Source organism: Protopterus annectens, chromosome 10.part0, assembly GCF_019279795.1.
Source record: "Protopterus annectens isolate FY-2018-M chromosome 10.part0, PAN1.0, whole genome shotgun sequence".
NCBI lineage: Eukaryota > Metazoa > Chordata > Ceratodontiformes > Protopteridae > Protopterus > Protopterus annectens.
Window position 1 is genome coordinate 1517911683 of NC_056744.1, and position 12417 is coordinate 1517924099.

General features: G+C 37.4%; 1 protein-coding gene across 1 annotated transcript in view; it reads right to left on the bottom strand.

Annotated features, from left to right (window-relative positions):
- Positions 1-5804: 5804 nt before the first annotated feature.
- LOC122813702 (zinc-binding protein A33-like) overlaps positions 5805-12417 on the bottom strand; it is a 623295-nt gene continuing 616682 nt past the window's right edge. The window contains exon 6 of the mRNA XM_044086157.1: positions 5805-6601. Within this exon, the coding sequence (XP_043942092.1) occupies positions 5979-6601 (623 nt within the window). The 3' untranslated portion in view covers positions 5805-5978. The remainder of the gene's footprint in view (positions 6602-12417) is intronic.

A 12417-nucleotide genomic window follows, 5' to 3' on the forward strand; every position in this document is an offset into this window, starting at 1 on the left:
TGTGAGAAAGATTTTGCATCATGACAGTGATTTAACAGTGAGTAAAGCCATTGAGACTTGCCAGATCTATGAAGTCACAGATAAACACACAAGTATGCTTACAAGTGGCAAGAGCATGGTTTCAGCAGGCTCCAGAGCAAATGTGGATAGCATGCAACACGTGACTAACAGAAGCAGGCCTAAGCATATGTCAGCCACAGCCCCTGCCAGCTCACCAGGGAAACCATGTAGCTTTCCAGCAAGTTTTAAGACTAGTTCAGTTAAAGGAGTGCATTCCTCAGTGCAGTACAAGCATGAATCAGCAAAACCCAAGTCTAGCTTTATTGTTAAATGTCTCAATTGTGGTGCCAATTATGAGTCTAAAAGAGAGAAATGCTTAGCATTTGGTCAGGAATGGCACAAGTGTAAAAAATTGAACCATTTAAAAATGTTTTGCAAATCGGGTAAACCCCACACAGTTGTAAAGAAAGGTCACGCAAAAAAACAAGTTTAATAAGTACACTGCAATTCTGCTTTCTATGTAGATGGTGTATCAATAATTGTGAGAGAGTTGATGCAGTACATCTATTGGCAAAAAGTGAAGTGTTTTGTACAGTCCAGATCAATGGTATATTCACAAAGCTTAAAGTACACACTGGTTCAATGTGTAATGTTATATCAGCAGACACATTTACTAAAGTGAGAACTAATGACAAACTCAATGTGGCCAGTAATGTGAAGGTTGTTACTTATGGAGGTGAAGAAATTCAAACTGAAGGTTCAGTGATGCTTTCATTTTATTTGGTAAAGAACTGTTACAGCTTGTTGGTCTGTGTAGTCCAAATACTAGAACAGTCTTTATTGGATCTCAGAGATAGCTTGAGAATTAACCTGCTTTTTTTTACCAAAGAAGTTCATCACATAAGTGCAAATCTGAGTTCCAATTTTTCCTGAAGCAATTTTCTCAGAGTATGCTGATGTTTTCGATGACAAGTTAGGCAAACTTCCAGTTGTGCATTCCATGAATTTAGACTCACAGGTCACTCCAGTAGTCAGACCATCAAGAAGAGTTTCAATAGCTATGCAAGATAAAGTTAAGGCTCAGCTGTATAAAATGGTACAGGAAGTTGTAAATTGTCCAGTTACAGAACCAACTGAATGGGTGTTGTTTATCGTAGCAGTTCAAAAAAAAGGCTCAGATGAAATCAGAATATGTATTGACCGAAGAGATTTGAATAAAGCATTGAAGAGACTGCATCATCCAGTGTGCACAGTCAAAGAGGTTGCAGCTCTAATACCGAATGCCACTGTTTTTTTCTGTCTTAGATACAAAGAGTTCATTTTGGCAAGTGATGCTTGATTGCAAATTACTAACCACTTTTGGTACCCCATCTGGCAGATACAGATTCCTATGGATGCCATTTGGAATAAATTCTGCAAGTGAAGTTTTACAGCGGGCAATGGAGCAATTTTTGTGGGGGTTATCCTTGTGCCATAATAGTAGATGATTTATTGGTTGGAGACAATGGTGAAGCAAAGCATGACAGAAACCTAAAGAGAGTTCTAGACAGAGCCCATGAAGTAAACTTGAAGCCCAATCCTCTAAAGTGCAAATTCAGACTTCCAGAAGTTACATATGTAGGTCATTTATTTACCAGTACTGGCTTGAGACCAGACCCAATCAATTACGCAGCTAATCTTGAGATGTCAGCCCCAGATAATATTCAAGCTCTACAGTGTTTTCTAGGCATGGTCAACTATTTAGGCAAGTTTATAGTAGACTTCAGTGAGTTGACAGCACCTTTAAGAGAGCAAATGTGCAAAAATGTTGCATGGTCATGGTTAGAACAATACCAGAAAGCATCTGAAGACCTTAAGCAGAAAATTGCCACCCCCACCTACACTAAGATACTATGATATGAATAAACCAGTCACTCTTTCCTGTGATGCTTCAAAATTTGGTCATGATGCAGTTATACTATAAGGGGGCAGACCAGTAGCTTATGCATCTAGAACACTTAAACTGAAATGCAATATGCTCAAATTGAGAAAGAACTTTTGGCAATAGTATTTGCATGTTCCAGGTTTCATGATTATATTTATGTTTGAGCTGTTCAGATTGAAACTAACCACAAACCTCTGGTTACTATTCTAAAAATGCCCATGCATTCGGCTTCAGTGAGATTACAAAGAATGATGCTCAAATGCAAAAGTACAACTTCAAAATGGTCTACACAAAAGGCAAATGGGTATATATTCCCATGTCGACAGAGCTGTTCATCGAATGCCCTTACGTCGACACATATACACTGGAATACCAAAATCTTGAATGGCCACAAAAGCATTGTTTTCCCAGGGAAAAAAAATTGCTTGGCCGTTTTCTGAAATTTGCCATTTCCTCCACTGTAGTGCAATCTTGGAGTTGATATATTTAAGTAGGAGTGTGGGGGGGCAATGACCCCCACATGGGATGTTGTGGGGGTGAAGACCCCCACTTCATTTTGTCTGTCAGTTTGTTTAGTTTATTGCTGGCCCAGAGATTTTTTTTCCCTTAGAAAAAATTGCTTTTGTGGCCATTCAAGATATTGGTATTCCTGTGTGTATGTGTCAACGTAAGGGCGCTCGATGAACAGCCCTGTTGACATGGGAATACAGACCCAGGCAAACTACTTTACCTGGCTGACACCTTCTCCAGGTCATCCAAAAATATGATGGAACACCATAACGCAGAGAATTTTGACTTTGACGTGATGGCAGTGCATAATTTTTCTACCACTAGGCTTGATTAGTTGAGAGATCACAGAAAGACTGATCCAATTTTGCAAAAGCTCAATCACTACATTAATGTTGGATGGCTGTCAAATCAATGTAGTGTACCACCTGAAGTGCAAACCTGTTTTCCTTACAGAGATGAAATGTTGATGAAAAATGGCATTATTTTCAATATCTTAAAATTGTTGTTCCTGCTTCTTTACAACAAGAATATATTCAGCTTTTGCATCATGGTACAGGTCATGCATCCACTAAGAGAAGAGTGAGAGAATTGGTATTTTGGCTTTCATTACTGAAATACATTGATAAAATACTTTCATATTGTTCAGTATGCCATAGTACTAGACCACATTTGCAAAGAGAACCACTTCGGCTAAGTCAAGTTCCTGAACTACCTTGGTCAACAGTAGCCATTGATATCTTTGAATGGGGTAATCAGTACTACTTAGTATTGATAGACTGTTATTCAAATCGGTTTGAAATTGATTTACTACCTAACCTAACATCCACTACTGTTATTACCAAGTTTAAATGTAATTTCTCAGTCCATGATAGTCCATACAAAGTAATTTCTGACAATTGCACTCAATTTACTAGTCAGTTGTTTCAGAAATTTGCAACAGAATGGGAATTTGTACATATTATTAGCAGTCTTGAATAAATACCATGGTGGTATGGCGGTAGCATTGTTACCTCACAGCAAGAGGTTCTCCCATTCGATTCTCGGCTGGACTTGGGAGTGCCTTCTGTGTGGAGTTTGCATGCCCTCCCTGTGGTTGGGTAGCATTCGAAAGATATGTGTGTGTAAATGGGCATGCCTTCGTTGAAGGTTGGGCGTCGAGCTGGCACCTTGGTGTTTTGTAAAAATCTGCTGCCAATCATTAGTGGACCGGAGTTCCGCTGTGGCGACCCCTTACCAGGAACAGCCGAAAGGCAAACAACAACATTAGCAGTCCTGAATGTCCTCAGTGCAAAGCAATTACTTCAAAGGTCAAAGTGTGGCAATATCAATGTTTTTTTGAACTTACTAAATCTCAGGAACATACCCCATGATGATATACTTGGCTCACCTGCTCAAAGGCTTCTATCCAGGCAAACCAGAATGATGCTACCTATTAGTTCCAGTTTATTGAGGCCTAAAGCTAGGAACAACAAAAACATCAAGGCTGAATTATTCAAGAAGTGTTCTATCCAGAAGCCCTGTTATGATAAATTGAGCAGATTTCTTTGTCCGTTGAGGGAAGGAGAGACAGTGAGAATACAAGAGGCGAAAGGTTTCAACTAGATTGGACAAGTTACATGCATATGTGCCAAGATGAGATCCTACATTGTAGAATCTGAGGGTGTGGAGTACAAGAGAATTGCCAGCATCTTCTTCCTGTTCCAGAATTATCATGGCAGCATTGTTCATGTGATGCAGACTCTAGATCTCAGAGTGAATCAGACATTGCTCCTATCCTAGTGTGCGTTTCACCTCTACTTCTGTTCCTGAAAATGTTCCAAATACTTCCAAGGTTGAACATTCTGTACAGACTGCTCCAGTTGCTAAACTCATTTCCCAGTTTTATGCCATCTGATATAGTCGAATATCCAGGCCCAGTGTGAAGTACACAGCAACATGGACATAACTGTGTATATATGTACCTAATCTTGTATAACTGCATGACCAAGAACTGCTTGTAATGTCTGCATGCCAAATATAGTCATAGCATTGCATGATCTATTTCTCAAAGAGGGAGGATGTAGATCAGAATGTATGTGCTGTATCTTTAAGAAGCATATCAAGTACTGAGCATGTACATATAAATATAGGGCGTGTGGTATTCCTAGTTCCATTTTGAGAGTGCAGCCAGAGAGTGAGCACGCATGATTGCAGTAGTTAGTTTGTATATAAGTTACTTAAGTTAAAATAAACTCTGTTGTGATGTGTTTGTATATAATAAAGCTGCTTCAACAGAATCCACGAAGATTCTTTCATTGTGCTCTAAACAGGAGAGTGACAGTCACCAACCTGATGCTGTGATCTTCAAAAGTACTCTCCTAGAAAGGGTGGTCACTTGCCTTATCACTAACTATAGCTGTAGATTTGTACTTTTTTATTAAGATCTCAGAGGTGCTAACATGGCACAAGTACTACCTGATACGTATAGATCCCGCAAACCGTGGTACCACATTCTGCCATTACTTGTTCTGCACTGTACTCTGCTTAACAATGAAAAGGTTTGAGCACGGGATAACTTATGCTAACAGGAGCACTATGCATGCATATCTGTTGATGGCACAGTAATACACATTTACGCATATGCTTTGAACTGCCCCAACACACACACACACACACACACACACACACACACACACACACACACACACACACACACACACACACGCATGCACACACGCATGCACATACCCAGTGGACATCCTGAAACCGCTAAATAAATGCATCTTAAATACATATAAGCCAACACATACACTAATTACAGTTGAGGGTACATATCAGATAGGAGCTTCCACCCTAAAAAACTTTTTTGTTTTAAAATGTTGGTTCTTGGGAGATGCTTTATCTGATGAAGGGCAGAGGCCCGAAAGCGCTCATCATTTGTGTATCTAATTTCAATAAACAGAAGGAGTTGGTCTTCTAGCAGTGTCCAGTCTCATTGGTTTTTGGACCCTAAAAAACAATAATGTCAAGACAGTAACTTGATACTGAAGGTAAAATATGTGAACATTTCTTTACCAGAAGTAATAAAACATACCTTAGAGACCTGATTACATTATAAAGCCAAAACTTCAATAAATTCTTAATAAACTAATCCTATCTCATTTTTCCTTCCTGCCTCAAATTTTCTTTAACCGATGACACTTTTAAATGTTAAAAGTAGATCTTTCCAACCCAGTGAAAAAATATCAAACAATTTTCTTCTGTAAATTCATTGCTAAAATAGTTTTCATTTTCTGTTTATGTGTATTCCACAAATATTCTGACATGTGACTGTTAAACAACTATGTTTATATCCAAGCTCACATGTAGTTGATGTATTTTTTTAACGCATTTATTTCTCACTGAAAAATGATTTAACCTCAAGTGATATAACAGTTGCAATAGGCATTTAGCAAAAACCCTCTTTATATCAGAGATTAAATATTTACACATGCAAACTGTTGTTTGGGGAATTTCTGGTACATGTATGTCATTGTTAAATGTAACCTGTAATAAAATGTTATTTTTAATCTGTATATCGTATGTGATGTTTATAATATAGACATTTTAAAATGCAGCAGTTTCTATCACAGTAATCTACTGTCCATTCAGGTTCACACTGGGGTTTCAGATGAAAAAGCTCTAGGGGCACATTATTAAACCCAGGGCAGAAGTAAGGGTAGATTCTCTCAGTGAAGGTCTCAAAGAAGGTATAGATGTGGGACATATTATCAGCATTATAAAATGACACTTGCCCCCCCTCATAGTCGAGGTACACACCAATCCTTTGGGGTTTCACACTCAGACTGAGGTGCTTCCATGGTGTTTCCAGTGCATAATACTGATTCTCATCCCACAGCCGTACAGCCCAGTATCCAGTCTTTCGTGTTATGAGGATGCTTCCCTTCCTAACGATCGACTCTCTGGCAACACCTATATCCCAGTCAGTTGTGTTCTCTACCTCGACTTCCCAGTAGTGCCGTCCTGATGTGAATCCCTCTGATCCCAGAACACATCTTTCTAGATCAAATCTCTCAGGATTGTCAGGGAGCTCCTTCCTCTGATCACCACTTCTTATGCTGGTCAGGTTCTTAGACAGAATAAGCGTGGGATGGGCTGTGTTAGGGTCTAGACTTATGTGAGACAAGCCTGTGGAAATAAAACAGTTTGTGTCAAATTATTTGTTAATAAAGAAAAAAAGAAGTTTATAAATGCCATGAATGGTGCACATAAAGTACCTTTAAATGTTCTGTGTACAATTTAACATTTCTTTATAGATTTATCAGTGACTAAGATTCCCAACTAACATGCTCTCCCTAGTAAAACAGAACACAGGTGATAACTCAGAAACATGTTTTACATCCTCTGAGGGTCAAATACAGCAGATGAGATAGTTATCATAAAACAAACAGTCCAATTTAGTTCAGTAAACTTGTTTATTTATTAGCATTTGAGTACCAGGAAAGTCCAAATGGGTAAAATCCATTTTCAGTGGAGTCTCGTGGAGAAAACCCCCATATTATTATAAAACATTTTAAGAAAAGTAATTTTAGAATCTTCAACAATAAAACAAAAACACCTGCAGTTTAAATATTTATAAGAAATTAGACATAATATAAAAACATTGGTTAAGAATCGATACAAGTTATATGACAATCATTTAATATTTAGAGAAATTTTAGACAGCTTCTAGAGAAAGTAAAGGTAAGTTAATCAAATACAAACAGGAATTGCAATATGAAATGAGGGAAAAACAGGTTTATGGTATATTTAGGGAGAAAGTCAGGGAAGAGTATTTGCTAGAAGTAAGAATGTCAGTGAAATAACGAGAGTAAGGCATTATAAGGAAAGAAAAGGTACTTGTTCACATTTAGGGAAATAGTTTATTCTGGTTTTGAGCAAGAACAGAACAGATATTAACTAGGAAGTATTTCAGAGTGGTTTTGAAAGATGGGAGAGAGGGTATACTGACCTGATGGATACAAGTAAGGAGTTCCAGGCCTTGGCAATGAGTGCAGACAATACCCAGCAGATTTGCTTTGTTTGTAGACAGACTGGAAGTCTTGGTCACTTGATTTCAATGATCAACTGAGAACATAGTTGTGTAGAATTGTTTTTAGTGCTGGACAGACAGATGGATCCTGGGTAATTTTATAGGTGGTAATACGCTGTGTATATATTAGTTGATGAGGCAATTCTAACCAATTTAGGCTTTTTAGTGCTAAACAGTGATGTGTTCTAAAAAGGGATATTTGCTGCAAAGTTAGAAACTTTGTTATAACATTGTTCAAATTTTAATTTTTGTGAAGCCTGGAGGTTAGTGAGGATGGGAGCACCATAAGGAAGTGTGAGGAGGAGATAAATTGTGGCAATCATAACTCTCAATGTCTTAAAGCAAAAAATTTGGACAAAGCCTAAAATGATCGTGGGACAAATAGGGACAGATTTTAAATATTGCTCATACAAACTTAGAAAGTTGATAGAATAATAGATTTTGCATTAACATGAGTTTTCTGAAGGATGTGGAGTCTTAAACTTTAATGTTTGTCATTATTTAATGACTTCAATCCTCATCTATTTGCCAGAAAAATACAGATTTTAGGAGGAGCACACCAAAATTATGAGGCAAAAATATCAACATTCTTTGAAAATCTGTACAGTTGAGAAGTATGGTCGCAACTGTAGTTTTAGTTGAATCAGTGAGAAAGTTTTTGGCTCTGTAAAGCATCCCTAGTTTTTGATGAGTTTTTCTTATGCAGTTTTGTATATGCAGGTCAAACGTTATGTTATCTTCCACTATCACCCCTGATAACTTGCTATGAAAAGACTTCAATTGTTGAATTTTCAAGAGAGAGGAATTGTTCTTTTTTCACGAGAGAAGGATTTAGGGGAAAGAAATCGTAGTTTGTTGTTTTGGGGGTGAGAATGAGTTGTGAGTTATGAAGCCATGTTTCAGTGGCTTTTAAAGCTTCCTGACTACATTTTTGGAAATGTACCATATTGCCAGATATGCAAATGAGAGCAAAATCTGCTTCGTATTGTATTAGAGTGGCCTGTTGTGTGAATGTATAGAGGCTGTTGGTGAAAATGTTAAAGAGGAAGGGACCAAGGTAGAGCCTTGTGGTACACCAGTGGTGACTGCGAGGTAAGGAGATAGTGTGGAATGCCATTTTACTGATTGATACCAATTGGACAAGTAGCTTCTGAACACCAGAAGGGTGGGCTGACAGAGACCTAGTGAGGAGATTTGAGGTAGATGTTCAGTGTGACAAACTGTGTTGAAGGCTTTAGACAAGTCTAGAAATAAGGAAGAGATTAGTTTGTCATTATCTCTAGCTTTATTGACAGTATCTATATAGGTTAGAAGGGCATTGCTAGTACTATGGGAACGACAGAAGCCATGATGTGTACAGAAATAGAAGTTCTTCCTGGAGGACATAGTACAGCAATTGTTTTTGACTACATTTTCTAGTATTTTGGCAAAGGGAGATTACTATAGGTCTAAAGTGATTAGTGTCTGTTGAATTTCTTCCATAGTGCAGTGGGATAATTTGTGACTTTTTCCAGAGATAGGGGATGTGGGACTCCTGATTCGACCTGTTTATAGGTGTTGAGACAGGATAGGCAATGCTATTGGCTGCTGTTTTAGGTACTGTCTTGGAAGGTCATCAGCTGAAAAAGAGATGGTTTAAGTTTGTTTAAAAGTGGTTTTATATAGGATATGTACACAGGTTTGAAGATGAAAGAGGATGTGTTGATATGTGGCTGTTAGGCAGGGTTGGGATTTGATGATGAGGCATCCCTGGTTAGAGATGTATACTATCTATAAAATAAGCGTTAAACTGTATTGTGATTACAAGTAGTGATTTTTCTGGAGAGGGGGTTTCAGTTTAATTTTTGGCTGGGATGTAAGATTTCTCTAATGGATGTCCAAAATTTATTAGGATTTTGTTTAGTATTGTCCCGAAAGTTATTATGGCATTGTTTTTTTTTTCTTTATTTACTTTCTATTTAGTAATAACTTGCTGTTTAGTATGATTGTAATGTATTCTGAGGTTTTTAGGATATTTAGGTGTTTCATATTTTTGCCATTTTTTTCCATTCTTTTTCTCTACCCTGTGTTAGGATTCTACTCTTTCAGGATAGTCAACTTGCATTATTGTTTTCAGTTTCTTCTTTCTAGGAGGTGCAAGGCTATTTAGGAGATTTAGAAAAGTTGTACTGAATTCAGTTAGAGCATCGTCTGAGGGGAGGATTTTTTATCAAGTTCCAGTTAATAGATGATAGTGTAATAATGAATATTTCTGGGTTAAATTTGGAAAGGTTGAATGTTATTTTATACATATGATGTTTAACTGGATGTGTGAGAGGTCTGGTCATACAGACTGGTAGATGACCACTGAGAGAGTCTGACTTTATACATGCGGTGGAGTATTTGCTAGGATCTGATAGTAGGATACAGTCTAATAGGGAATTTGATGTCTTGCTCTCAGCTATATTGCTATGCTAGATGTAGATGAGTTAGACTTTATATCCAACCAACTGACATTCACATCACCTAGTAGTATTTTTTCTTCTGGAAATGTTATGGATATTCAATGTAGGATATCGTCTTCTTTTAATTTCTCAAAATATTTTGGGTTTCTAATACCATGACAAGAAAGGACCCCATTCCTAAGTCAAAGTATGATTAAAGCTCATGAAATTATTATTGTTTCATTCTTTGATGTCAGCCAAAAGTGCTGTCACAGCACCTGCAATATGCCCAGTAATGACTCCTGCAATTCATATGGCGTTGCATGTATTGGTACCATATCTAAATATGACTGTAGATGTTTTTTATAAGATCCGTTGCTCCTATTACTATTAGAACTGTCTGGGTATCTTCCTTCCTCATTGCTCTCATTACTTCCTGCTGATCCTGATATTTTATGACTTTGTGTCTCTCTGTATGCAAGACACTGTAGTCATTGCGTGTAGTGATTTCAATGATCAATGCTACTCTTGTATTCTTTTATTGGACCACTATATCCGGTTTGCTAGCAGCTATCTTTTGAACTGTTAGAAATGGGTGATCCCATGTGATGTAAAATACATCATTTTCTATGATGCTTTGTGGCTTGTTTCCAGTGTTTTTCAGACACTTCAGTACCATAATGTTTGCACAATCCCCAGTATAACAATCTTGCCACACTATTATGCCTTTCAGTATACAGTCCTTCTGCCATTAGTATGTAGCAACCAGCAACAAGGTGTGCAAATGTTTCCAATTCAGTTTAAAAAAATACATTTGTCTGTTTCTCCCACATCTTCAATGGACTTAGTAAACCAGCATGTATGTAGCCCACTATCTTGGGCTGCCAATATTAACCTTTCATCTCTTGGTTTGAATTTGCCTCTCCTTAACCATTCCTGTATTCCTTCATGGTCAACATGAGGTTCTTCCAGAAGTTTTCTATACTTGCAACTATAATTATGCTTTTTCCACATTTCCTGTCTTCTCATCTGGTCCGTCACCTTATATTCTTTCCTTTGTTTTTGGCACATTCAGTTGCTGCCTGATTTTTTTATCTACTTCTGGTTTTATTTCCATTCCTGCTTGATGCCGATATGCTTCTGCTAAATTAAGAAGTGAAGTCATCTTAGATTTATTCTCCTCATGTTTCAAAAAGTTTACTACAGTTGGGTCTTGTGAGGTCAACAGATTATGTGGAGTCCTACAATTGCAGATCTATACATGTAATCAGTTTCAAGGAGACCTGACCCTCATTCATAACAGAGAATATATAATCTTGATATACACAGATCTTTAAAAATTACTTGGTGAGCATGAAGTATCCTCCTTGTTTTCCTATCTAATCTATCCAGCATGTTTGGGGCCAATCAATCATTCCAAAACTGTAAGTTAGGACAGGAAGAGCAAATTGGATTATAGCTTGGATTTTGTTCCTAGATGTCAACGATATTTTCAGAATTCTTCTAAAGTATTCCTTACTAAGTTTTTTCACATTTGTTTATGTTTTATTGTTGATCCTTCATCAATTCACAAATATTTATACACTCCCTCTTGCTCAATTTCTTTTATATCACATTTTTGTCACAAACTGATGTTTTCCTGGTGCTGCAGTTTTCCTGCTTTAAAGGTTGCTTTTGCACACTTATCAAGACCTAATGACATTCTTAAATCATCTGAAAAAGTTTTGACAACCTGCAGCTGTGCTTTCAGTTTCTCATCTGATGAGCTATATAGTTTTAAATCATCAACAAAGAGAAGGTAAGGAGACTTTACACTTTATTGTTTTAGGAGACAAATTGTAGCCATGGCCTAAGCTATTAAGTAAACATCTTAATGTGTTAATAGCAAGGCAGAATAGCAACGGTGATAAAGAGTCATGCTGGAGTATCCCCCTTTGAATTTTTACCCTGGGATAATAATCAGTCCTTTATCATGACTTAATTACAAAGTGGTCTGGCACTGTTTCATGGTCACTGTAATGTAGTCAATCAGTATAGGGTGTATCTTATACATTTTTATCCATGAACGTGGGATACTATCAAATGCTTTTATATAGTCAATCCATGCCATACTTAAATTCTTCCCCTTTTTACAGTTCTTCAGTATGACTTTATTCAACAACAAATGATCCATTTTTCCATATGACTTTCTTTTATTGCCCTTTTGTTCTACTGCCATAATTGAGTTTTCTTCTAAATGACTATAAACCCTGTCAGCATCAATTCCCATGTATAATTCATACACCGTCAGAAGACAAGTTATCGGTCTATAATTTATAGGGTAGCTTGCAGGTTCACTCAAGTAGGAGCATTGTTTTTCCTGTTGTTAGCCAGGTTGGTGTCTGTTGGGAGGGGGGGGTGCTCAAACTTAGGCAGGTCTCATGGACATATCTTAGGCATCATATATCAGTGGAATTATTAGTCCTCTTCTCAGGTGCAAACTGGATCAG